The sequence below is a fragment of the Melopsittacus undulatus genome, chromosome 14 (genome assembly GCF_012275295.1).
Source record: "Melopsittacus undulatus isolate bMelUnd1 chromosome 14, bMelUnd1.mat.Z, whole genome shotgun sequence".
Lineage (NCBI taxonomy): Eukaryota > Metazoa > Chordata > Aves > Psittaciformes > Psittaculidae > Melopsittacus > Melopsittacus undulatus.
Genome location: NC_047540.1, coordinates 2,078,244 through 2,104,427, shown reverse-complemented (window position 1 = coordinate 2,104,427; position 26,184 = coordinate 2,078,244). Strand labels below are relative to the sequence as shown.

The 26,184-nt window shown below is 57.2% G+C and overlaps 3 protein-coding genes across 7 annotated transcripts; all 3 read left to right on the top strand.

Annotated features, from left to right (window-relative positions):
* The first annotated feature begins 1,689 nt into the window (after positions 1-1,689).
* Positions 1,690-8,755, top strand: PIGV (phosphatidylinositol glycan anchor biosynthesis class V). Of its 4 annotated transcripts, none has more exons than XM_034069166.1 (4): positions 1,690-1,751; positions 4,525-4,682; positions 6,297-7,448; positions 8,173-8,754. In XM_034069166.1, the coding sequence occupies exons 2-4, from the start codon at positions 4,596-4,598 to the stop codon at positions 8,461-8,463; spliced, it is 1,530 nt and encodes a 509-aa protein (XP_033925057.1). In that variant the 5' UTR covers positions 1,690-1,751; positions 4,525-4,595; the 3' UTR covers positions 8,464-8,754. The 4 variants fall into 4 exon arrangements, with proteins under 4 accessions (XP_033925057.1, XP_033925059.1, XP_033925060.1 ...); XM_034069168.1 differs by lacking the exon at positions 1,690-1,751 and adding an exon at positions 2,484-2,806 and having other exon boundaries at positions 8,173-8,755; XM_034069169.1 differs by lacking the exon at positions 1,690-1,751 and adding an exon at positions 2,834-2,934 and having other exon boundaries at positions 8,173-8,755.
* A 390-nt stretch (positions 8,756-9,145) lies between these two features.
* On the top strand, positions 9,146-22,502 carry ZDHHC18 (zinc finger DHHC-type palmitoyltransferase 18). Of its 2 annotated transcripts, XM_034069171.1 has the most exons (10): positions 9,146-9,399; positions 11,816-11,976; positions 13,635-13,784; positions 15,069-15,206; positions 15,693-15,741; positions 16,195-16,297; positions 17,703-17,812; positions 19,023-19,122; positions 20,968-21,057; positions 21,819-22,502. In XM_034069171.1, exons 1-9 carry the CDS (start codon positions 9,152-9,154, stop codon positions 21,007-21,009), a joined length of 1,101 nt encoding a protein of 366 aa, XP_033925062.1. In that variant the 5' UTR covers positions 9,146-9,151; the 3' UTR covers positions 21,010-21,057; positions 21,819-22,502. The 2 variants fall into 2 exon arrangements, with proteins under 2 accessions (XP_033925062.1, XP_033925063.1); XM_034069172.1 differs by lacking the exons at positions 20,968-21,057; positions 21,819-22,502 and having other exon boundaries at positions 19,023-20,055.
* A 2,586-nt stretch (positions 22,503-25,088) lies between these two features.
* SFN (stratifin) lies at positions 25,089-26,006 on the top strand. The gene has a single exon (XM_034069174.1). It carries the CDS (start codon positions 25,207-25,209, stop codon positions 25,945-25,947), a length of 741 nt encoding a protein of 246 aa, XP_033925065.1. The 5' UTR covers positions 25,089-25,206; the 3' UTR covers positions 25,948-26,006.
* The last annotated feature ends 178 nt before the right edge of the window (positions 26,007-26,184 follow it).

Below are 26,184 nucleotides of genomic sequence, written 5' to 3'. Positions count from 1 at the left end.
AGGATCCTAGAAGCAGGCTGGCTCCAACTGCATGGAGCTCTTTTAAGCAAAAGAGCCAGTTAAAGAGAAGTTGGTTTAAAGGCAAACACGGTTTTTGTTCAGAAGATCTTGGTTTATCCTGCTGTAGTCTGTTCTTAGGAAGCTCTCTGATCCCGGAGCCCTCCCTTGGCTGTGTGCCGTAGACTTCTGGAGTAATAGTGGCAGTAACTGAAGTCTTCTCTGTAAGGTCTGTTTATCAGCAGGAATTGCAGGAGTTCTTCCCCTGGTAGAGTCCTTAAAATGCATTTCTTAAGAGACAGGAACGGTGCTGGTGCTTCCTTGGCTTTCAAACAGACTGGATGGAAACCAAGTTGTGAGATAAGAATTGTGCTGGACTGTGACAGTGGTGTTGATTTAAAGCCATCATCTCTGATAATCCGGTTCTGTGTTCCAGGAGCTCTGTTGCATCTGAATTAACGTCATCATTCCACTCTCTTCCTGAGCAGAAGGGACCGCAGCAGCACAGGTGATGAAGGTAACGTGAGCAGCTTCTGTCCAGCTTCTGTGCTCATCTTACTGGGAATTCAGTCATAAGTGAATGCTGCACTGGGGGTGAGGGGGAAAGAGTCACACATGGTGCCAACCACCCACTTTACCAGTGGATAACAGCACAACTGGTTGATGCAAAGGGAGTAATTCTGCTCTCCCAGTGCTTGCAGGCACCACACACAGACCTCGTGTGCTTCTCAAATGGTTAAACCAGCATCAGTGAAGACTTAGTGAAGTGAGAAGGAGCCGTGCTCACTGTAACTGGGGAGCACTTTGAGCCACCCCTGATCTCCAGCTCAGCTGCCTCAAATGCATCAAATCCTTGATGCTTTGACCTCATTTATACCTAGAGCTTTCCCTTTGTGCAGGCATTCCTTAAAACCAGGCCTCTCCTTGGCCCCACCCCCTTTTCCAAAGGGAAACCTTGAGTTCTTCCCAAGCCACAGCCCCGATCAATAGCACTCGAGGAGTCTCCCTTGAAGCCTCAATGATTCCTCTTTCATTGCTGCAGCAGGGATGGTCAGGCTGACACTAAGGTGTGTTTTAAGCACAAAGACCTGCTGCTCTTTGCCCAGCACTGTCATGTGCTGCTGCCATGGCTCAGCACAAGGCAGGTGGTTGGGGTGAGAGCAACACTGCCTGCATCACCACGTGGAGGAGATCCCAAGGGAAACCTGCCCACCCCCGTGTACGAGTAAGTAATTAATGTAATAACACACATTTATTCCCAGCCTATTGTTATGGGATGTGTTGCTTAATGTGTCTTGGCACTTGTGCCAGTGGTGCAGGCGCCGCGGTTTGTGTTGGTGCCTCTCCAGCACCTCTTCCTGCCGGCGGGCAGTGCCTGCTGCAGCGGGACTGTGCCATCACCCACTGGTTGGGTTGGGAGGGACCTTAAAGCTCCTCCAGCTCCAACCCCTGCCACAGGCAGGGACCCCTTCCACTGGAGCAGCTGCTCCAAGCCCCTGTGTCCAACCTGGCCTTGAACACTGCCAGGGATGGGGCAGCCACAGCTTCTCTGGGCACCCTGTGCCAGCGCCTCAGCACCCTCACCGGCCCTTAACAAAGATGGCGCCGCCCGCCCCGTCCGTTCCCCGTCCCGACACACACACACACGTGTTACCTGCCGCCACGTGACGCGGCGCGCGCAGCCCCGGAAGGGGCGGGGCCGGAAGCGGGCGGTGGGATGGAGCCGGCGCGGGAGCCGCGCGCCGGGCGCTCAGGTTGGAGGGGGGGGGGGAAGGGGGCGGGGCCGCGCGCGCGCCGAGGGGAGGGGGGAGGAAAGGGGCGGGGCCTCATCCCCTTTCCCCTCACAAAGGCCCCGCCCCCTTTGGAGCCCCCCCCCCGAGGGCCGGGCCCGGCCCAGCGCTGCCGTCGGGGCTCCGCTGCCGGAGCCGCCTGCGCTGGGGAAGGGTCCCCGGCCGCGGTGGAGCCGGAGGAGCTGTGAGGACCCTTCTAGTCCAAGCTGTGATGCTATGAACCGGGGACCGGGGGGGCCCCCCGTGCTGAGGGCAGCGCACACGTACACACCCCTACCCCCCTCAGCCCCACTCGAGCCCTCCAGCCGGAGGCCGCACGGTGCGGGCCTGGCTCATCCCTCAGCGAGGGAAGGGACCCTGCGGTTCCGTTCCGTCCGGTTAAATGCTGGCCACCGGCTGCAGCGGCCTCGTCCCGTTGGAAGGACGGAGCGGGAGTCCCGGAGCCGTTGCCGGGTGCGATGGCGGAGGCAGGAGGCGGGAGCGCACAGGGAAGTGGCCGCCATGCGTTGTCATGCACAGGCCTGACCCGGCTCCCACAGCGGCCCCGCACCGAGGGGTCGGGGCCTGGCTTTGACCCACGAGCTGTTGTCAAAGGAGGAAGGGGTGGAACTGCCCCCATTGCCTTTGGATGCGGGTGAGGCAGCGCTGCGGCTGCAGCCTCCAGGCCCAGACCCCCCGAACAAGCCCTGGGTGAGCGCGGTTCGGCTGTTCCTGTGCCACAACGGGTTCACAGCGGTAACCGGAGCGGCTCTTGACCCTGCACCGCGCTGGGAAGTACCGGCCGTGCCCGAACCCTCCTGCACGTTTCCCGGCAGGAATCCCGAGCCCCAGCCCGTGCGGAGGCAGGAAGCGAGTGCCTGCTGCCCCCGGCTGGCCAGCGGCTGCAGTGCGCTCCACGGGCCCGCCGGATCCCTGCTCCCATCCCTTACACAGCGGCTGTTCGTTGGGATCCGCGTCCTTCCTTTCAGCGCGGTTCCCACCCGAGAGCGAAGGGGAACGCACAGACACCTTCATTAAAGGTTTTGCACCTTTTTAACCCACTTTGGCCTTTCTCTGGCCTTGCTCCTTGCTGGGACAGAGCCATTCCAGCCCTGACACCGCTCTCCAGCTGCAGCTCTCTGTAGCCTTCCCCACGTGCTGTTACAAGGTGCGCTGCGTCGTGGTAGGAACAGGCTTTCTAAGCTGGTTGTTTTGAGCCTCCTTGGCACACTCCTGCGAGGAGGCTTCTCTCTCTGCTCCCTAACAAGCGTTTCAGGCGCTGGGACGATTTGTGCTGCTGTGCTTCAATAGGCTTTGCAGCTGTGAATGTGCTTTAATAGCATTTACAGCTGGGCTGAGGTATCCCCTCTCTTAAAATAACACTGCAGCTTGTGCCTCCCACCAGCTGCTTTGTCTGTAGCTGTGGATGCTCTGGAGCAAGAGAACACGAGCAAAACTCAAAGTCTTGTGTGTGGCTAAATAGGAAGCATAATCCTGTGGTTTGGGTCTGCAACTATCAACAAGCGTGTTTAGATCTTGGTTTTAGCACTGCTGATGATTTGCTTTCTGCTCTCTCATGCAGTTTTTAACCTTCTAGGGTGGTTTTCCTTCACTGGTGAAATGGTAATAGGAAAACCTTGGAGTGGTTTTGGATCAAGTGATTTGTTTGGGGATTTTCATGTGTTGTAAAGCCCTGGATCAAAAGGATGTCAGGTGGGAAATAGTGCAGGATGTGGTGTCATTGGAACCCAGCGAGATGTGGGTCTTCTGTTTCTCAAACTGAAAAGCAGTTGGTGGCTGGGGAACTAACGGAAGAAATGTGTTATCTTAGAGAGCTGCAAACAGATACTGCCTTCCATGGCGCTGGGCCAGGCACTTTCAGAGCTGGTCCCATGACATCAATCCAGAATATACATCAATGAAAGCAGGGAGACTCCATAAAGCACTTTAAATCTTGCAAGTGAGGTTTGTAGGGAAGAGGTGGACAAGAGCTGCCTGTGTACATGTGATTTGCTTAACAGGCAGATGCCCTCACCCCAGAGTCCAGGACCCCTGCCAAAGTCCTGGAATACTGAGAGAGGAGTGGTGTGAGTGTCACATCCTGGAGATGCTGCTGCTGCTGCTGGTTGGAAGGGCTGGGGGGAAGCACCTCAGCCTTACTCTGATGGAGCTTGTGGTGTTGATGCCATGGAAGCAGCTGGATAAAGCTGTACTTGGCTTCCCAGGGCAAACACAGGGCAGGGAGCAGGAGGAGGTGAGAGCGTGTCTGGCATCACCCACTCAGCAGCTGCTCACACAGATGTTGTGCTCAGAGGCCACATTTGAATTCTGTCTCTATTCCAAAGAAAAGCCCTGACACAAGCCCAGGTTTAAATCCCATTCAGCACACTGGAGCCTGAATGTGTGTGTAGGCACTTGGCAAGGGCCTGGCGTGAGGTGCTGGTGTTTCTGCTGAGGCAGCTGCTGAGGAGGCCTGTCTGTGTCTGGGATTTACATTGGCCTGTAAGAAATGGGCTGAGAGTCAGGAGTCACCTCTCCCCTCTGCATCCTGGCCAAGGGTAAGAAGTTAGGGTTGGGTTTTATTAATAGGAACAATATCAAAGAGGTCTTCTGCATCATCTCCCAGATCTGTGATTTCCTTCAGAAGTGACTTGTTCATACAGATCTGCAGCTCTTTGAAGTCCCTAACAGTAAGTAAAGGCACATCACTTACTAACATGGCTGAAATACCTTTCTGTGTCTGTCCTCTGTTTATCAGTTCAGGTTTCCAAACCAGAGGAGTCATTCCCATGTCACCTGTGACCCACTGAGGCAACTTCAGAGCCCAGGATGGAGGTGGTGAGCAGGACAGACCCCCACGTCCGAGAGGTGGTGTGGTTTGCGGTGCACTGCAGAGCCCTGACCCTTCTACTGCAGGCAAGTCTCCTGTTCCCAAGGCAAAGCTGCTGTGACATCCCTTGTTGGCTGCTCCCAGGCTTCTCTTTTCAGTGTGCTTTGAGCTGGCTGGTTCTGCCTGGTTGGGAAACCATCTCCTCCTGTGGAGAACCCACAGACCAGCTACATCCACAGGGGCAAGTTGCTGTTAAGTAAAATTACGTCCATGTAACTTGTTTTCGTGCTGCTGTTGCAAGTGGCTGGTTTGGCAGCACAAGAGGCTGAAGTCTCTGTTTATCCATAGGAAAGGAACAATAATCTCCTCCTGTGTGTTCCTTCTAAGTCTCCTTTCCGGATACATCCTTCTCCGAGCATGGGAGAGCTTGGCTGTTCATCCATCCTACCTGTGTGTACCAAGACAGGCAGCAGAGTCAGGCTGCAGCCATGGTCCTCCTGAAGCAACATCAGCCTGAGAAAGATGGCTTGAGCCTGCCAGAGAGGAGACTGAGCTGAGCTCTTAGGCAGAAGCTGTTCCCTGTGAGGGTGCTGAGGCGCTGGCACAGGGTGCCCAGAGAAGCTGTGGCTGCCCCATCCCTGGCAGTGCTCAAGGCCAGGTTGGACACAGGGGCTTGGAGTAGCTGCTCCAGTGCAAGGGGTCCCTGCCCATGGCAGGGGTTGGAGCTGGAGGAGCTTTAAGGTCTCTTCCAACCCAAACTGTTTGCTGATCCTACAAAAGCTGGTCAGCAGCAGCAGGGCTCCCAGCCAGCTGGGAGGTTGTGGCAGCCCCGCTCACCACAGGGTAGGATGGAGTGGAACCATCAGCTGAGAGGAAAGACTCTGGGTTACAATGCCAGAGCCCTGGTTAGACCAGATGTGTGCTTCACGGTAAACCAGTGCCTTTGTATGTCTTTTAGTCCCAATTTGTTCAGTGTGGCCTTTTTTCTCTGCCAAGGCTGGACTCATTGCAGGGGACTCATCCCAATCTACATGTAGTTAAGCTACAAAACTTACCATCTGAGGTTTTTGGGGATTTGGGGGTTTTGAAGCATGTTTTCCTTTGGCACTACATTACAATGCATTAAGTTGGATGCTTCCTATCTCGTGGACTTTCTGGGTTTTTTTCTCACCTTTTAAAACATGGCCAGCACCACAGGCTCCTGGAGGCAGAGGTGTGCATTCTGCTTCCTCAGCTCCAGAAAGCAAACACCAAGCTGCAGAGGTGATGGGCATCTAGAGACTAGAGAAGGGGACTGGGAATTGTCTTCTGCATCAGTTTGCTCTGGGAAAATCTTTTGTCTCCTCTCCCTTTGGTGTCAGCTGGGACAATAATGCCACATGCAGTAGAACAGGAGACTCCCCAGTGCTGCAGAGGTACCTGGAGTGCTGGTATGCAGTTAGATGTGCCTGAACATGGGGTTGAGCAGCTTTCCCTGTCCATTTCCGTGGGGATTCATGCTGGGTGCATTCCAGAGCTTTATTCTGGTCAGATGTAAGTGCCCCAAAAGACTGTTTGCACTTTTTCACAGGTATCCTCACCACAGAGCCCCTCAGCCTGGCTTCTGTGCTGCTCCTGTCCCCTTGAAACCCAGGAGTCCTTCCTGCTCAGAGCTTTTTGGTAGGGTCCGTGCTGGACTTCAATCCTCTCTTCTTTTCCAGGCTCTTTTCAACCTCCTGATCCCCGATCACGCTGCAGATGCTTTCTCCCCTCCTCGCCTGTCCCAGCCTGGCCTGTGGGATGTGCTGGTGGAGCAGCTGCTGGGAGGGCTGTCTCGCTGGGATGCAGAGCACTTCCTCTTCATCGCCGAGCGCGGTTACCTGTACGAGCACAACTGTGCCTTCTTCCCCCTGTACCCCCTGAGCCTGCGAGCCGTGGCCGAGGGGGCTCTGTGGCCCCTGCAGTGGCTGCTGTGTGTGCGGAGCCGCCTGCTGCTCTCAGCTGTGCTGCTCAACTCCCTCTTCTCTGTCCTGGCAGCCGCTGCCCTGTATCAGCTGGGCTGCCTCGTGCTGCAGTGTCGCAGGGTGGCTTTCCTCGCTGCCATCCTCTTTTCAGTCAGCCCTGCCAATGTATTTATGGCAGCTGCTTACTCAGAGAGCATGTTTGCCTTCCTGGCGTTCAGTGCCATGTGGCAACTGGAGAAGGGGCAGAGCTGGCTCAGTGGACTGCTCTTCTCCCTTGCGGCTGGGGTGCGTGCCAATGGGCTTGTTAATGCTGGCTTCTTTCTCTACTCCTGCAGTAAATGCTTTGCCCTCCAGCTCCAGGTGGGTTCAGAGTCAGTAAGAAAGCTCCCTCTGTTGTGGAAGCAGCTCCTGAGTGTGGTGTCTTCCATGGTTCTGACGTGTGCTGGCATTTTTCTACCTTTTGCTATATTTCAGTATTATGCCTATGTGAGGTTCTGTCATCCTGGTACCAGCCTGGAGCCAGTTCCTAAGGCACTGGTCCAGCTGGCTCTGGACAAGGGCTATTCTCTGGCAGCCCCAAATGGGGTTAAACCCCCTTGGTGCTCCCAGCAGGTCCCTGTAGCCTATTCTTATATTCAAGACACTTACTGGAATGTTGGCTTTCTAAGGTATTTTGAGCTCAGGCAGATACCAAATTTCTTGCTTGCTTTGCCTGTCACGCTTCTGGGCTCATGGGCTGCCTGCACCTACATCAGTGCAAACCCACGGCACAGCCTGACTCTTGGTTTAGAGAGAAGAAAGAGCGAAGAGGATAAACCAAGAACTGGCTTTTGCTGCCCTGCTGTCTTCGTCTATGTGGTCCATGCCACGGTCCTGCTGGCATTTGGGTTCTTCTGCATGCATGTGCAGGTAGGACATTGGTAGCAACACACGGGTGATTTCTCAAGGGGGATGTACCATGGGGGCTGCAGCAGTGACAGTCACAGCCCCAGGTTGTCCCAGCCGCAGGACAGCACAGGGCAATGCAAACCAAAAGCTTTGCCTTTCCTCTTTAGGAGCTGCCTGCATAGGGAGTTTCCAAAGCAAGAGTTCCCAAGGGAAGCTTGCCAGGTCTTCAGTGTCATGAGGACACTGGGATGGGGATCAAAGGGTCCAGCTGGTGTTGGGTGGTATTTGCCACTGCTGGAGGACAAGGCTCGTTGTATTGGGCTGAGCTTAATGGATGGCAATGAAAGGAGCCAGAACCTGTCAGTAGTCCCTGTGAAGTGTTTGGCAGTCTTTAGGACACTGCTAGTGGCACTAAAGGCTGGGGGTTCCAGTGAAAAAGCAGTAGCAGAGTGAAGTTCAGGTCTCCCCTGAAGCTGCAGCCCCTGTTCCCAGCTGCTCAGCAAGGAGTGACCAAAAGTCTAAACCCTGGGGACCACTTGATGGCTTACACAAACCTTGTTATAGATAAAGCAGGTTGAGCTGAGAGGTGTTGGATTTCAGTGTACTAAACCTCCACACCATGAGTATTTCAGCCCCTGTTGTCAGCAGTGTGAGGCAGGTTGGTGACTCCTGCCATGCCTCAGGGCCAGGGCTGGTCACAGGCAGAGACCTGCAGCGATGTGATTTGTGCTGTGCTTGTTCTCAGGTGCTGACCCGATTGCTCCACTCCTCCTCTCCCATCCTGTACTGGTTCTCTGCCCACCTCCTTCAGGAAAACGAACCTTTGCTCTGGAGTGAAGGGACTGATAATCAAACCTCTGCACCTCGCTATGAGGGATCTCTTCAGGGTAAATCTGGTTCCTGTGTGAACCCCGTGGTGAGGCTGCTGCTGAACTTCAGATCCATCACCCTGCTCAGCAGATGCATCCTCGGATTCTTCCTGTCCTACTGGCTGCTGGGGCTGGTTCTGCACTGCAACTTCTTGCCATGGACATAGCGTGGGGCGCGTTGGTGCAGGCTGGTTGTGGGGCAGCAGCACTGGTCGCAACTGAAACCCACTTGTTGAAGAAAGCCTGATGTACGTGTAGTGATGCTGTGGTGTCAGTTACAAAGGAGTTACTCCTCAGTAGGAGCGTGCTGAGCCGTTGCTGTGTCCAAACCAGGCATGTTCTCTTTGCTGTGATGCTGCAGCATCCCACCCCCGTCTCTGCTGTCAGTACTGATAGCCAGCATTCCTGGGACAGAGCATCTTGGTTCCTGTCTTCTAGGGGAAATACTGCTGCTGAGCAGCTATTTATGGCGAGGATCTGTGTCTATCAGATCCCCATCCATCGGGAAACCTCTGGGATGCGCCCTTCATGGCAGTGAGGGTCCTGCTGCCCTGCAGGAGCTGCTCGGGCCATTCCGGTGCCTTCCAAGGCACATTCCCCCGCTCCAACCGGGCCCCGCGGTGCTGGGGCACGGAGCAGGCAGCTCCCGCAGGCCGGTGTCCGGACACGCTGCGGTCCGGCTGAGCCCGTGCAGTCGGTCTCACGTGTGGAGCCTCCCGGCTCCCCCCCCCCCTCCGGTATTCCCGGTGCTCCCGGGACGAGACCGCTCCGGTTGAGGGCGCGGCCGGCAGGGGGCGCCGCAGAGCGGCGCAGGGCGGGCTCGTCCCGGGCGGGCGGCGGGGCCGGGCCGGCGCCATGAAGGACTGCGAGTACCGGCAGATCCCGCCCGGGGCCACGGCCCCGGCCACGGCCGCGTCCCCGCCGCCCCCCCCCGGCACGGAGCGGCCCGGCTCGGCCCGGCGGCCACGGCGGAAGTGGGAGGTGTTCCCGGGCCGCAACCGCTTCTACTGCGGCGGCCGCTTGATGCTGGCGCGGCACAGCGGAGTCTTCGCCCTCACCCTCGGCCTCATCCTCGCCACCAGTGGTCTCTTCTTCGCCTTCGAGTGAGTCTGCGCTGCCGGGCCCGGGGCTCCGGGCACCGCCCTGGGGCTCTGTGCCCTCCCCACCCGCTGCCCACGGCCGCAGGGCGCTGCCCTCGGATCGGTCCCCGAGCAGCTCCTTGGAGCCCGGTCCTCATTGGGGAGCCGGGGGTTCGGTGCCGTCACACCCGTTACATGGGGCGGAGGGAGGTGGACGGGGAGGGCTTCCCCCTGCGAGCCCTGCTATCCATCTCTATCCATCCCTTATCCATCCCTTATCCATCCTTTATCCGTCCCTTGTCCATCCCTTGTCCGTCCCTTGTCCGTCCCTTATCTGTCCCTTGTCCATCCCTCGTCCATCCTTTGTCCATCCCTTGTCCATCCCTCGTCCATCCCTTATCCATCCCTTACCCTCCTGAGCCATTCCCCTCTGTGCAGCGCCGGACCCAGTTTCAGGCAGTCATTGCCTCTGCTTGTCCCCAGCTGTGTTTATTTGTGGCCCCTCAGCCTGTCCCTGGGAAGAGATTTAACATCCTCCCAGGATCACCCCCCCAGTATCTAAATGCACCTCCAATGGCCCCTCCTGCTAGCGAGGAGAGGACTGGTCCAGAACTGCACCCCTGGACTGGTTGACTTTGTCCATAGAGGCAGCAGGAATGGTTCTTCTGTTAAAGGCACTCAATGAATGGTGGAATCCTTTGGGATCCCACCGCGACAACCACTGGAGCAGTGGAGCACTGTTGTGCAGGGGTGTCTGGGGAAGAGGGAGCATCTCCCCCCAGTCCCTTTTCCCTTTGGAAAGCTGGCCTGGGGAAGCTCCCTGCTCCTGCACCCTAAGGGAGGGGAGAGCCAGAAGCATCCAGTTAAGTCCTATGGTGCCTGGAGGAGAAAGGGAAGGAGCGCAGTTGGTTATTGACACCTCTGAAGGCTGCTACCCTGCCCCTGCCCTGTCTCGGGAGGAAAGGGAGCTTGGTTTTCCTGCCACCGAATGAAGCGGGGGGCTCATCCATGCCTTCGGATCACAGCGTTATCCCTGTGAGTCGCAGAGTAAAGCTGCCCGAGCCTGCTGGTGAGGAGATGAGGGTGTTTGATCGGATTAGAGGCTCTGAGAAGTCAGATGGGCTGCAGGAGGCAGGCAGCTGTGGGAGGCAGTAATGGCATCCCAGTGCGAAAGCTCCTCTCTCGGTGTCATCTGTGCCCCTTTGACAGGTCTCTGCTGCATCTGAAACTAATGGGCAGCACTAGCACAGTGACTGCTTTGTGTGGGGCCAGGCAGAGGACATCTGCTCTGCCCTCCCTTTGTGCCTAGTCACTCTGGCTTGGTTGAAGATGCCTTGGGGCTTTCCGAGTTGTTATTTTAGCAGTTTGCTTGTGGCATGGGTCCCAGTTTGCTGCATGTATAGCAAATGTATCCTGCCTGCACCTATAGTTCCTGAGGTTTATGTGGATTCCTGGTGCCTGACAGGGGAAATGGGCTCTGGAGAGTCTCCCAGGAAAGAGGTGGCAAGGAGCTCCCATCCCTCATCCCAGAGACCTTTCTGTTCCTCCATCAGGGGATGAGCAAGGGCCTCAGCAGCAGCACTGAGCTCGGGCTGAAGGGGTTTTGTTGCTTGGTGGCTGCTTTGTTCTGGACAGCAGAGCCTGGGAGTTGAAACAAAAGTTGCTTAATCCTCTGAAACTGCTTTACTGAGCCTCAGCACTGCCTGCAGGCATCAGGGCTCCAGCATCTTCCCTGCCTGTGCCCACTCTGGGTCCTTATCAGTGCTTAGAATAGCAAATCCCTCTGCAGAGCAAGGATGGGTCTCCAGCACTTGCCATGGGAAGAACTGTGTTCCTCTGCTGCCTTCCCCTGTCGTGCTGTGAGTGACAGAGCTGCCTTGATGCAGTGTGATCCTGTTGGTCCCCATCTGTGGGAAACCAGCCCCAGCTCCTGGTGAAGCAAGCCCAGGAGCAGGCATTATCTGCCTGAGGGCTTGTTACAGCAGGGTCAGTGCTGGAAGGTGTCCTCACCCAAACATCTGGCACAGCACGAAGGGCACACGAGTCATCCAGAGCCAGCAGAGCTGTGCTGCATCGAAGCCAAGTTCCCTCTCGGCTTCATGTGTTGGACCAAATGGGGTCGTGTTTGTGCTGATTTTGATCCGGGTGTAGCTGGGGGGGGGTTCTCCGGGTGTTCTTGATGCTGCTGGTGTAGAAGGTGGCCAGGCTTTGGGTCAGGCGTTTGATCCTGGGACTCGTGAAGGGCAAAGAGGTCACATACAGGGTCTTGTACTGTGAAGACCCTGTCTTCCCAGTGCCACTCGGGCTTTCTGGGCTGGCTCTTGCTGTTCCAGAGGCCTCCCCAAAAGCAGCAGTGCTTCAGCCCATGATAGCTGAGGCCAGATGTGTACTGATGGTTCATAACAATGCAACTTCCGTTTGTTTTCTGTTTTCTCCACAGCTGCCCCTTCCTTGCCACTCACCTGACCCTGGCCATCCCCATCATTGCAGCCGTGCTCTTCTTCTTTGTCATCAGCTGCCTGCTGCAGACCAGCTTCAGAGACCCAGGTATCCTGCCCAGAGCCACCCCAAGTGAGGCTGCAGACCTGGAAAAGCGGATTGGTGAGACTCCTGTTCCCTCTCTTCTGTCTGCTCAGTGCGTGCCTGGGTGTTTTGGGCTCCTTTCTTGTCCCTTGACTCCTGACCAGTTGTCCGGGGGGGAGAAGAGGCCACAGTATCACATTGTAAGGCTTGGCAGTGTCATAGGAGTCCTGGTAAGAGAGGTGCACCAAGCTCTTGTAGCACAGCAGGCAGTGCTTCAGAGAGAGGATCTGCAGAGGAGCAGAAGTGGGGTTTGTTTCTGTTCAGCTCCATCACTTTCCCAGGCAAATCCCTGGACAGCAGCTCATGGCTGTGCCCGTTCCTGCCCTCAGGACAACACCAGAGTGGGCAGCACTTCCTTTCAATGTTGTCCAACCTGAGAGGCATCTGCTCCTGTACCACCCCCTGCACAACACCAGTGCTGAGGACGTGGGGTAATTAATTTAGGCATGAATGCTTCTTAAGATTATGCTTTGGCATTGAGCCTGCTGTGCTGCAAGGTCATCTTACTGTAACGGTGTCTAACAGTATGCTAATGCTTGTCCCCATCTGCAAACCGCAGCGTCACGCTGCTTTGGTGGTGGCCAGGAAGGTGTTTGCCTCCAGCATCTGTGGATCTTGGTGGTGTGACCTGGAGTATCAAATGCGTTAGCAAAGCTAATGTGAGACAGGCTGGATGTGCCCCATTGAAGACAGTTGCAAGGCAGTAATCCTACAGCTGACTAAAAGAATGGGTTTAAAATCTCAGAGTGGTGATCCATGTTTCTATTTATAAGTGCCTCAAGCAGTAATCTGGCTGCAGATGCTGCCTGATGTGCCAGCTGTTACTGTTCGTATAATCCACTCCTTATCCTTTTAACACTCACTGTTACATCTCTATTTGCAAAGACTTCCCCTGAGCTGGAAAAGGGCTCTTAGAGTGAAATAAAGGAATAACCACACACATTGCAAGTGGGATGCAGAGGTTTCCCACATCACTCTTCAGCTGAGCAGAGAAACAGTCTCCAACCACCAGTCCCTTGTGAATAATGAAGTGCCAGCACACACATATGCTGTGTCCCTGAAAATCCTCAAGTTGGAACTTCAGAGGTGGAATCCTCTTGTGCTGCTAACACACACGTCAATTTGCAGTGCAGTCTGCCTGGAGCACTCAAGACCTGCTCACTGTCCTCCCTCGTGGTGATGGAAATGAGTCTCTTGAGCTGCTGGCTCCAGCTATGGGTTGGCAAGTTGGGTGCTGGTGGTGGCAGGGGAGGCTTCTGCTGAGGTTACCCTGATTCCTGTAACCTGGGTGCTTGCAGCAGAGGAGGAGCCACGTGTGTGTCAACAGATTCTGTTGCCTCCTTGTGTTGTGATCCGTTAGACACGCAGAGATGAGTTGGTGTTACTGGGCACTGCTGCTTTGATACTGGCTATTTATTATGTTCTCAAAGCAGTGGGCAGATGTTCCTTCCTCTTGGCATCCCTGCTATTGAACAGGCCAGGAAAGGACATAAATAATGCTGTGAGGAGCTGACTGGAGTTCCTGGCTGCCTGCCCTGCAACAAACCCTGTAGGCTGAGCTGCCTCTTAGCTTCTGCTTCAAATCAAGAGACACCAACCCCTTACCCTGCCTGGTGGGTGGTTGGGGGCTTGGGTTTCACCCGCACTGCTCTGACTGTCCCTCCCTGCCCCTGCAGACAGCATGGGCACCTCCACGTACCGCCCGCCCGCCCGCACCATGGAAGTGGTCATAAACAAGTACGTGGTGAAGCTCAAGTACTGCTACACCTGCAAAATGTTCCGCCCTCCGCGCACCTCTCACTGCAGCGTCTGTGACAACTGTGTTGGTAAGCCCAGAAAAGTGCTGGTATCTTCTGGGGGAGCCTGTTCTGTGTGCTTGGACAGTTTGCTTTTGCTTCTTATAAAGGGTTAGTTACTGAGTGCTCTTTCTTCCTGTTTCAAATGGAAGCAGCACCAGTGCAGCTAAGGTTTCCACCAAACACGAGGTTTGCTGCTGGCTTCTTGTTGTCTGCAGCCTTGCTGTCACCAGGCTGGTAGAGGCACCACCATGGATGCTGGTTGAGCTCTTCTGGATCCTCTCCGAGTGGTGGGGCAGGAGAGAATGGACAAAGACTTGAAGAAAGCCTCTGATGGCTCCATGCAGGCATGCAGCAGCTGTGGGGGGGCTCCCAGCGCTGTCTGACTGCACCGGAGCAGCTTGAATTGGCAGCAGGGTGCTGTGTGATTTAGGGGCATGCCCAGAGAGTTGACTCTTTGTGCAGTTGCTCTGGACATGTATCATGTGGAGGCAGGGGCAGGTCTTCCAGGGCAGCCTGAGGAACAGTTGCAGGACCCCAAGGTTCTGGTTTGGGCATAGTTTGGGAGTTTCCAAGTGTCCTGTGGTGGCTGTGACTCTTCCTTGCACTAGAGAGCAGCCATGGCTGAGGCACTCTTTGGAGAGGAGGGGAGCAGGCATGTGCCTGCTTTATGTGCCATAGGCTTTGCTTGCGCTCATGTCCCATGCAGAGCAGTTAGTCTGAAATGCAGCCCTTTCATTAGAAGGCAGTCTCATGGGGAGTGTTTCCAGCTACACTGCACCTGCCCTGCCTTCCCAGGTGGTTCCTGTGGGTTTAGAGGCACATCTTCATAACCGTGAAAATGGTTTTGTGCCCTGCAGAAGGCAGGGGATGGGCAGAGAGGGAGCAGCACCCGGTGCTGTAGGTACTGGAAAAACTGCTGCCCTTTTCCTGTTCCTTTTCGGTTTCAGTAGGTGCTACCAGTCACAAGGCTTGTGTTTCTGTAGGGTTTGGTGAGAGGAAAGGTTTGGCCTTTGATGATGAAAAGGGTGTGTGAGGAGGCAGCAGTGTTCTCTGGAACTTCCTGCTGAGCAGGGAGGTTCTGGTCTCAGGGTGGTGGGTGGAAGCCTCTGGTTTTCATAGAATCATAGAATGGTTTGAGTTGGAAAGGACCTTAATGTCATCGAGGGACACCTCACACTAGACCATGGTACCCAAAGCTCTGTCCAGTCTGACCCCAAACACTGCCATGGATGGGGCATTTCAGAGGCTCAGCAGAGTCTGCTGTGTCCCTGCAGGGTGGCAGGAGTTTCTCACCATGTCCCTTTGTTTCAGAGAGGTTTGATCACCACTGCCCCTGGGTGGGCAACTGCGTGGGGAAGCGCAACTATCGCTACTTCTATGCCTTCATCCTCTCCCTCTCCTTCCTGACAGCCTTCATCTTCGCTTGTGTCGTCACCCACCTCACCCTGCGTAAGTACCACGGGTACCAGCAGCACCATGTGCCACGCTCCTGGCCACGAGTGGCTTGAGGCAGCACTGGGTCCCTGTTCCTCTTGGGCAGAGTGTGGGAAGGGTCTGGTTGGTTTAGATGAGGCTTTTTGGTGCAGGTGGTCTGAATAATGGGGCCTCAGGCTGCAGAGAGCCTCAAACCCACCCTGCACTTCACTGCAGAGGGTCCTTGAGAGCTTGTGACTGGGTTATCCCCTCCAGAACAAAGGAATTGCAGGTTGCATCTGCTCTTAACCTGGGAAGTTGGGTGAACCAGGAAGGTGACAGCCCCGAGTTCCCTGGAGCTGTGTTTGTGTGTTGCCATTTCTGCAGTTCCAGACTGCAGAGGTTTCTCAGGCAGATCCATACAGCCCCAGCGAGGTGGCTGCATGCTCAGGAGTGACTTGTTGGATGGAGGTGCAAGGCTACCTGATGGGATGTTGTTCCTTGTCCCATTTTGCTTTGCAGGCTCTCAGAGAGATGGATTCCTCACCACTCTGAAGACAACACCTGCAAGATATCCTTCTGATGCCATCAGCTGCTCAGGCTGTTGAGCACTGGTGCAGCAGCACTGATCATGTAACAGGGGATGCAGTGAGCTCTTTGTGGGGTCACCCTGGTGTACTTCCCACAACTTAATTTAGTCCCCTTGCTACGTGGTTGGGGCAGGCAGACACCCCTTCATCTGCATGCTGATAGCTGTACCAGATGGGAAGACCTTTCATTCATCACCAGGGCCTTGGGATGGGTGGCAAAGTTGTTTCCCAGTTTGCAGTTTTACATGGAAAGGAAAGCAGCTGGAGCAGGCTGTGCCTTAGTGTGTGCCTGTAGAATGACATGGGGAATGGGAACCTTGCTGGGATGTTCTCTTGTCCCAGTGTCTGATCGCAGCCCACACCTCCCAGAGGAGTCCTCTGCCTCTCCTTGCAGGATGGATTTGTTCCTGAGACTTCCTTGACTCTTGTTGCACTGTTCTGGAGCTGGTGATTTGCTTTTTCTCAGTCTGGTCTATTTTGGGCCTCTCAGGTTTTCACACTTATTTAGTTGCCTCCAACCTGACGACGAACGAAGATGTAAGTACCTGGATGCTTGTCCTTCTGCAGGGCCAGCCCTGGTCCTTCCTGAAGCAGAGGTGAGGTTTCCAGGGGATCCTTGGCTGCCTGCCTCAGTGCAGTATCTCGGTAGGGCACGCTGCCTGCCTTGCCTGTGATAATCCACTGCAGAGCAAACAGCCTGTGCCCAAAGCGTTAAGGGCAAAGCAGCACACAGCAGCAGGGGTCTGTGCCACATGTGTTGCTTGGCAGTGTCAGGCTGTGGGGGTCACGCTGTTTGAAAGGTCACATGTGTGCTTTTTCCAGTCTGTGTGGCCTGGCTTAAAATGAGGAGTTCTGAGATGAAAGAAGGGGGGCTGGCCCCAGAGATTCATCTGGGTGTTAGCCTGGGACATGGGTGAGCTTAATTCAGCATCCTGCATAACCACAGGTTTCCTCTGAGAGCCTGGGCAAGTCCCTTTGTCTCTATCAGTTCCTCATGTCTAATAGGCAAATAATGTACAGGCATCTCCAGACATGAGATTTACCTTAAAGCCTGCAGACTCCAAGGGCCAAATGAGCACCCTGAGCAGGGCAGATTGTACAGAAAAGCAGGATCTGTCTGGTCCTTGATTCAAAATTCATCCTTCTGGCCATGAGTACCTGTACCAGCAGCACCAGCTGCAGGCTCCCAGCACTGCAGAAGGCATCTTTGCATCCCTTTTTTACTTCTTTTCCCTCTTTCCTCTGCCACATTCAGAGGTGTTGGCAGGGCTGCCCAAGTCCTTGAGGGTGAAGCTAATGGAGGCTGCACCCTAGTGCAGAGAGCACCGGCTCTGAAGCACATGGCCCATGTCCTCTCGCTGCCCACGTTGCCAGCCTGATGCTGCAGCTGGGGAGAGGAAGTAAAAACAAAAGGAGGAAACGTGGTGGTAAATGGTTCAGTGCAGGCAGGGGCCTGGGGCTGGGTACAGCATCTGCCCACCCGTGTCTGCCTGTGCTTGATGTGAACCCGAGAGTCCCAGTGGCAGATGCTCAGGCTGGGGACAGAGGAGATTGTCTCTTCCCATTGCAGTGTGGCCTGGGGAGCCCCTTGCTGTTTGTTGAGCCTGAGGAGCCCAGCAGAGCCCTGCTCTGAGGAGCTTTCAGCCTAGGAGAGAACAGGGTGGGGGGAGGAAGAGGAGGAGGCTGGTGCTGCAGATGGTGACACTGACAAGGTGCCCTGCAGCACGGGGAGGGCACAGCTTTGGAGCTTTCTAGCTGCAAGGTTGAGCCTTGGCAGAGGCAGGAACAGCATAGTGCTGCTGTCTCCTCTGCCTGCCTTTCTGCAGCTGTCCTGCTCGCAGTAAGACAAACCTCTTCCACCTCTTGAGCAAGTCCATTATCCTCTCATCATCTGCTGTCACCTCTTTCCTACCTTAATCTGTGTCTATCCCTTCCCTTTCAGATCAAAGGGTCCTGGTCAAATAAGAGGGGCTCAGAGTTTGCCAATCCCTACAGCCATAAAAGTATCCTCACAAACTGCTGTGCGGTGCTGTGTGGACCCTTCCATCCCAGGTAAGAGCCTTTGCCCTTCATGGCGTTGGGAATTGCATCCTGCTCTGTGAGAGGGGTCTTGGAAAGGAGAGATCCATCAGGATTCAGGGGAGACTGTGACAACACAGACACATCTACTTTGAGAAGACAGTTCCTCAGCCTCTGCAGAGGAAGGCTGGAGACAGGTATAAGTGGGAGATCCTGTTGCTTCTGTATTTGAGCTTGGTGAGTTCAGGTCACTGTCATTGTTTTATGGAGCTCACAGATAAGACACATCCTGTGATTCAGAAAGGGGAAAGTAACATCAGCAGATGATAAATATCAGGAGTGGCAGCACTTCTTAGCACATGGTTTTCCTCCTGTCCTCTGAGGAGCATCATGCCAAGCAGGCAGCAGAGATCCACAGCAGGCTGAGCAGAGACCCTGGCCTTTACCAGCACTTTGAGTACCTGAAATGCTGAGCAGCATCCTACCAAATTCTTACCTGGATTTAACCAGAACTGAGGTTAAACCACAGCAAAGGTGGGCAGATGTCACAGAGGTTTGGGCCTGACACAGGGATACCTGCAGCACAGGATTATCGCTGCGTTGTCACAAGGGGGTGCAATTGGGCAGAGTCAAACCCACATCCCTTGTGCTGTGCTGCAGTTGAGGGCCTGCACACTGAGCCCTCAGCCTCCTGGGGCATGTAGGGATCCTTGGGACCAGTTTAGTGAGTGGATCCAATCTGGATTTACATGGAGCATCTTGGAGGTGCCGGCTCAGTGTAACACAGCAGCAGGGGAGGGTGTCTGAGGGTGTGCAGCTGCAGTCAAAGTGCTTTATCCTTACACCTGAAATGCCCCCAGCCTTTTTGTTGGATTCAGAGGTGTCTCAATGCCAGTGCTGCCATTCGGAGATGGGAAGTCTGTGGATTCAGGGAGCCAGGCTCTTTGCTGGGAGGTTGTGAGGAGAACAGTGTTTTACTCCAGTTCTTTCCTCATTCACGTTGTTTTCCTTTTGCCATTTTCCACTTGGGTTTGTGGTGACCCAAAACTGCCTCGTGGCTCTTTGGTGGCTTGTGTGATAAGTCTGTGGTCTGTGTAATGGGCAGGAAGCTGTGTTATCCAGCGACACTTTGCTGAGCAGTTCCCACAAGGACAGCCCTCCCTGTGGCTTCCGAGTCTTTGTGGAGCCTGAATTTCCTTAACTCCTTTGCTTTCCTTGTACCCTTTCCCTTCCTGTTTTCCAGTTTGATAGACAGAAGAGGATTTATCCAGCCAGATATCGGAACCCCGTCCAGTCCTAAGAGTGAGATCCCATCCTTTGGAGCCAAACTTGACACCAGCATGGTAGGAGGCATCCCCTAACCGTGCTGTGGTGTAGCCCAGTGCCTGCTGCACCTGCACCTTGCTCCAACCAGTACCTTCCCCCTTCCCAACTCCCCGGCCTCAGGCAGGGAGCCCTGTGCCACAGATCTGCCAGAGACTCACTCGAGCCAAAAGTTGCCTTTTTTGAAGCGTTATTTATTATTTTTGGTGTATTTGTTTCACTGTGATGTGGCCTCTCTGGACCTTGGACTGACGCTGCCCAGCAGCATGCAGGACCCGTGCAGCAAGCAGGGGTCCCTGCTGCCCCTGGGAAGCAGATAGGTCTGGAGAGCCCCCAGACCTCTGAGCCTGGACTGTCTGCTCCAGAGGGTCACTGTGTTTCCTGCCCTAAGGAATGAGGTGGGGCAGGGAAATGGTTCCCACTGGGCTGTCACACCTCATCTTTTGGAATGGTGGAGGCGTAAGTTCCCTCATATCCCTGTTACATCCATATCCTGCTCCCCTGTGCCCATGTGGAAGGGCTCTTGTGCCTCTCAGTGACCAGGTTCTCCCCTCGGCCACTGCTGGAGCAGCTTTTCATTCCCAGAAGCTGCTGTGCCTTGGTAAGCTGGGGCTGTGGAGCTGGGAGGACTCTGGCTCCCAGCACCCATGGAAGCCAGCTGGGTGTCCCACCTGCTCTTGGCCGTGTTTCCTGGCTGGTCCCTGGGGCAGTGCTGAAGAACTCTTGTGTTTTGACCCTGCCACTCAGGGAGACAACGTTTTGCAGCCAGGACCCAAGCTCAGATGAGTCCCCTTTCAGTGGGGAGGAAGAAACACGCAGTGTTCTGTGGCTCTCCTCATGAGATGCTGCTTGCCAAGGCTGGGAGGTGTGGGGCCCTGAGCTTGCAGGGGGCATCCCAGGCCTTGTGAGCAATACTTGAATCGTGGGATTAAAAGCTGCTGGATATTTTTGCACATTTTGTAGGGTTTTTTCTATGTAGAACATTTTGTACTGGGTGCAGGTAGCATTGTGCATGTTAGCACCAGGGCAGAGGCCGCAGCATCCAGCTGCCTGCTTGGCTTTCCATGGCCCACATGTGGGTGTTTCAACCTCAGGCAGAGGCAGCCCATTTCTGGACCCCCCCAGTTTCACCAGTGTCGTGTGTTGCAGCTTTGGGGCACGGCAAAGAGATCTTGGTGCTGCTGTGTTGTGGCCACCAGCTCTCCCTTCCCCTCCCCTGAGGTGGTGGCTGCTGAATTCCTGCTGGATCCCAGTGCGTGGCCAGGGAGGCTCCCAGTGCTGCTCTGCCATCTCATGGGCACCTTGCCTGTGGTGTATCCAGAGAGGCCCTTCCTTCCCAAGGGATGGAAGAGCCTCTTTGAGGGGCAGAGGGGCCAGGCTGGTCTGGTGCTGGGGAGTGAGGACAGTGCGGGTGGTGCCCGGGGCCAGGCTCCTTCCTGGTTTTATTTAAACCAGTTTCCTTTGTTACTCAATAAAAGTATATTTTTAAAGAGTTAATTGCTTGCATGGGTGTTTTCTTCCTTTAAGACAGAAGAGGGCAGATGTCTGAGCCTTGAACAGCCATCAGGTGGCAGTTGGACTCTATTAGGCCCAGGCCCATCCTGCAGGATGGGGCTGTGAGGGATGCTCAGTGATGCTCAGTGATGCTCAGCAGCAATGGTGCTGCCTTGCCTCTTGCTGGAGTGAGGGGGTTTTTCTGTCCCGTGTCTCCGGGCAGGGTCTCACCCACTCCTGCTCCCATTCCTGCAGGAGCCATGTCCTGTTCCCACCCCTCCTCACTCGGGATCTGTGCTCCAGGATCCCTGTGTCTCACCCAGGCTGTACCAGGGGATGCTGAGGTTCATAATCTCTGGTGTCTTCCCCAGGAGGACGCCTGCCAGGACTTTGCCATCTCCTGCACAGCCTGACGGGACTTGCCCCTCCTCGGACGTTAGCCCTGCTGTGAGGGTTGGCTGGTAAGGAAATGCTTCCATCTCCCTGTCATCCACTCGAGCCACCCATCATCACTGCATGAGCAGCTCTGTCCAGGAGCCCATCACCCTCCCGTTGTGTAGACATCCATGCGCTGTGTCCATCCCACCACCACCCCATGGGCATCCCACCTGCGGGAGGGACCCTGAGCCCTGGGCACTGCAGTCTTGGTGCAGGCTGTATGGCAGAGGGGCTGCCCTCAGCCTCGGTGAGAGGAGAGGGATGGTTCCAGCCAGCCTTGGGTTGGGATGAGGTGTGTGCATGGGAAATGCTGTGGCTGAGGGTTGATGAGGCCCAGGGCTTGCTGGGAGGCACATGGAGGTGGTGTGTGCTCGGTGGAGCAGTGATGGGTTGGAGGAAGCCCCCCCTTGATGCAGATTTAGTGTTTCTAGTCCCAGCTCTGAGCTGTGCTGGGGGTCAGGCAATCCCCACTTCCCCTCTGTTTTCCTGGCTGTAGCACCAGGTTTCTTTACCATACCATGGGAGGTTCCTTCAAAGCACATTGTAGTGAAGCTCTGCTTCTCCTGTGGGCTGCAGCACTGCTCCTCTCCCTCCCTACAGCACCCCATGAGCTCCTGCAGCCCTCTTCCCCCTGCCTGTGGCCACCATCGTTCTCCATCCTGACTGCCCCCCTTTCTGCCACTGAGCCTCTCCGCTCTGCTCCCTGCTGCTCCTCACCCGGGTACCTCTGGCACTAACCCCCTCTTTCTCTTCCTCCCTTCTCCTCTTCCTCACATCGACCCAGTATCAGGAGCCCTGGCAGCCCAGACCCCCCCGCCTCCCGTGGGGCGCCCCATGGGGAGCCAGGACACTGCGGGCAGCACCCGACCCTACAGCCATGACCACCACGAGTGCCTCTGCTCGCCCGGGCTGCGCCTTCCCCCCTCCGGCCGCAAGCGAGGGGGGATCGGGGCCGTGCCCACGGGGATGAAGCTTCCCCAGGGCCGTGCCGCGGGCCCGCAGCTCAAAGCCATAGCAGCCGAGTGCAATAACGGGTTCCTGCTGTCTCCTGCTGCCGGATGGACTCTGCCTCAGAGCCGAGGCCAGCGGCTCCCTGTGGCCACCGGCTTACCCCCAGTGACGGTGTCTCCCCTCCTGTAGATGCTGGAAGGCAGCGGTTACCATCCCAGCGGCTCCTGAACGGAGCAGGCTTCGTGCCAGAGCGTTTACAGCCGAGCCAGTGGCATCACCTCCCCCCCAGCAGCCCCATTCCGAGCCCTGTCCCTGGGCTGGAGGATTCCCCTCTCCAGGGTTACCCAGGCAGCTGCTTCCCCCTTCCCATCTCATCTGAGCACGGCTCTGGCTCTAGGAGGAGGGATCCAGGCTCCGCAGCACCTTGCTGGGTGGCTGCAGCCCAGGCCAGGCTGGGAGCTGCTGCCCCAGCCCAGTGTAGAGCCCGGTCGGATTCACCCTCGATCTCTGCCTTTGATTTTTGTACCAAAATAAAGGTTTCTCCTATTTCCTGTACGCTGGTGTCGCTGCTGCTCTGCGGGCAGAGGGAACGGAGGCTGCAGCTCCTGCCTGGACTTGCTGCATGGGGTGGGGAGCTGAGCAGAGCCACGAAGTGCTGGCACCCCTGAGCCCCAGCACCGGGAGCTGGGAGCTCCCTGAGCTCAGCTGGGGCACTAAGCATGGCCTGGGGGCAAGTCTCGGGCTGTGCAGGGGGGAGGGCAGGAGCCCCACTGCTGGGCTGGGGAAGGAGCAGAGCCTGGGGCTGCAAGGAGCACCCGTTGGCAAAATGCACCCCACGATGAAGCACTGGGAGCTGGCAGTGACCCCGCGGCCAACTGGAGGTGGAGGTGCCCGGGTGGGCTCTGAGCATCCTCTGCCTCCTGCCTCCATTGGGGAGCCCCTCAGGCACCCAGCCCATGCCTGCGGCAGCATCATCAGGGGCCTGCGCTGGCCTGGGCTCCACCGGGTACCCCTCAGTGCATGGGGATGCATCTCCTGGTGCTGCTGCTCACCACGGCTGCTCCACGGGGTGATGCTGCAGCCTCACAGCGATCCCAGGCGCTTCCCTTCACCCGCCCAGGGACTTGCACAAAACCGGTAGAGCAGAATTGAGCTTCCAGCCTCCTCTCAGCCCATTGCAGCCAAAACCTGGCAGCGGCTCAGCCCCTTCGGCTGGGGCTGCCTGAGCCAAGCCTGAGCCATCGCATGCCCCATCCAGGGGGGTCCCGCCGGGGGTCTCCCCCATGGGGACTTCTCGAGCAGAGCAACCACGGGATTCAACAGCCCCAGGGCAGCCGGGCTGGGGCAGGGGCAGGTTCTGGAGCCGGGTCTGGGCACTGCAGCCCCCGACCACGTTTGGCTTCGCTGCTCAAGGAGCTGCGGGCTCAGATGGAGGCTCCTGCCTCGTGTTACTGCAGAGGGTGGGTTTTAGAGGGCTGGGTCCATCCAGCTGCCCCCCAGCCCCTTTGTGGGCACTGTTGTGCTTGGTTGAAGCTCTCAGTGCCTCTGCCACCCGGACCAGATGGGTTTGCTCAGGGGGGAGAGGGGCAGTGGTCTCCTGTGTGCCCATTCCTTTGGCAAACGCCTTTTCCCAGCTCTGGGGCGTAACCTGCTCCCAGGGTGGATCCTGCTCAGCTGGGGAAGGAGCTGTAATTGCCGGTGAGGTGCTGCACATGGTGCAGAGCCGGGGGGGGGTTCACAAAGGGTCTGTGGGGGTCTGGAGGAGCTGGACACTCTCGTGATGCTCCACATGAGCCCCTCAATGGGCAGGGGCACCCCAGCCCCACCGTGTGCCCCAAGGCTTGGCTGCGGGGGGGGGGGGGGGGCAGCCGCAGATCCCCCTTGGAGTGGGAGCTCACAGGAGGCCAGGGGCCATGTGTGGTTAGAAAACATCTCTGGCTCTTCTCGCACCTCCATCCGCAGCATCCTCCACCCGCAGCATCCTCCATCACCAGCATCCTCCATCACCCCCCCTGCGGGGGCCGGGCAGGCCGGTCCATGGTGGCACCGGGAGGTGTTTGTAGAGCCCCGAGTCACGGTGATGGCAAAACCCAACCAAGGCCCCAACCTTGGGCTGCCGCCGCCCGCCCCACCCCGCGCTTCCCGCACGGCTCCCGCACGGCGATAAGGCCACAGCCCCGGCAGCGCCCGGCGAGTGCCGACAAGCCGGGACAGGAGCGGCTGAAGCTGCAGCGCAGCGCGGATCCCAATCGGGGCGGTGCTTCCCGAGGCCAAGCTGGGCCCAAAACCCTGGCAAATGAACCCAAAACCCCCGACCCAAACCCCTCATTTACAGCAGGGACACGGGAACAGCCCTCGGGGAGAGGCTGGGGTGGGGAATGCAGCCCTGGGGTGCAGGTGAGCGGCGGTGGGGCTGAGGGGCTCCGTGGTGCAGGATGGAGCCGGGCTCACCCCACCATGGGGTGTTCTGGGGGGGTCGGGCTGATCCCCACTGCTTTGGGGCTGTCCCTTGGGTGCGTTGCTGAGGTTTGTGTCCCGGTTTCCCCACCTGTGGGAATACGGAGCTGTCTGTGCAGCCCTCGCAATTACCAGAGAGTTAATCACCGGCAGTGATGGCAGCGGGGGGAGAGGAGGAAGCCGCCTCCATGACCTGGCACACCTCATGGCCCACTTCTCCTTGGGTGTGGATGGAGGAACCGAATCCACCCCGTCCCTGTGTACCCCCGCAGTGATCACGCACCCGCTGTCCCCCTCCCGAGCGCTTGCAGCACTGGGTTGGGTGCTAGCACTGGGTTGGGTGCTGGCACTGGGTTGGGTGCTGGCACTGGGTTGGGTGCTGGCACTAGGTTGGGTGCTCCCCCAGCCCCGGGGGGGGGGGGGTGGGTGTTGGGTGCAGGGGAGACCCCCAGGGCACCCATGGGCGCTGCACCCATGGGGCGCGCAGGGTGTTGCCGGTCCCCTCGCCCCTTCCCCAGGGTGAGTCACCACCATTCGCCTTTTAAGGCTGAGCTCTGCGGGGAGGAAGCCGAGGAGGAGGAGGAGGAGGAGGAGGAGGAGGTGATCCCGGCCCCTCCTTCCCCCCCCGCTGGCTCCTCCCGTTCTCGCTCGAGGCTCCGGGGCTCAGCCAAAAGCGAATCCCGGCGCCGGGGCTCGGCAGAGGCTCCGTCGGTTCCCGGCCCCGCTCCTTGCCCAAGCGTCCGCGCTGCGCACCCGTCCCAGCCATGGCAAGAAACCACCAGGTGCAGAAGGCCAAGCTGGCCGAGCAGGCTGAGCGCTACGAGGACATGGCAGACTTCATGAAGGCGGTGGTGGAGCACGGGGACGAGCTGTCCAACGAGGAGCGCAACCTCCTGTCCGTGGCCTACAAGAACGTGGTGGGCTGCCAGCGCTCGGCGTGGAGGGTCATCTCCAGCATCGAGCACAAAACCGAAGAGGGGGACGACAAAGCGCAGCTGGTGAATGAGTACCGGGAGAAGGTGGAGCGGGAGCTGAACGGGGTCTGCAAGAACGTGCTGGCCCTGCTGGACAAGTATCTCATCAAGAAGGCGAGCGACCCCGAGAGCAAGGTCTTCTACCTGAAGATGAAGGGCGACTACTTCCGATACCTGGCCGAGGTGGCCACCGGGGACGACCGCAAGAAGACGATAGACAACGCCCAGGAAGCCTACCAAGAGGCCATGGACATCAGCAAAAAGGAGATGCAGCCCACGAACCCCATCCGCCTGGGGCTGGCCCTCAACTTCTCCGTCTTCCACTACGAGATCGCCAATGCCCCCGAGCAGGCCATCTCCCTGGCCAAGACCACCTTCGACGAGGCCATGGGGGACCTGCACACGCTCAGCGAAGACTCCTACAAGGACAGCACCCTCATCATGCAGCTGCTCAGGGACAACCTCACGCTATGGACAGCCGAGTGCGCCGGAGAAGACGGCGGCGAGGCTGGTGAAGAGCCCAAGAACTGAACCAGCCCCCATGGAGCCGGGGACTGGCCCCCACCTGCCCCCCCCCTCCCCCCCCCCCAGTCCCTTGGGCATCGCCTCGTGGTTTTCTTTGTTTTTGGTTATTTTTGTGGTTATTCTGGGGGGGGGGAAGGATCTCGGCTCCCCCCAGCTTGGATGCCGGGGGGGGGGGGTGGCTTTGGCATGGGCCCCCCGCCTCTTCCCTCTCCCCCATCCTCTGCTCTGGGGTGGGGGAAGGGA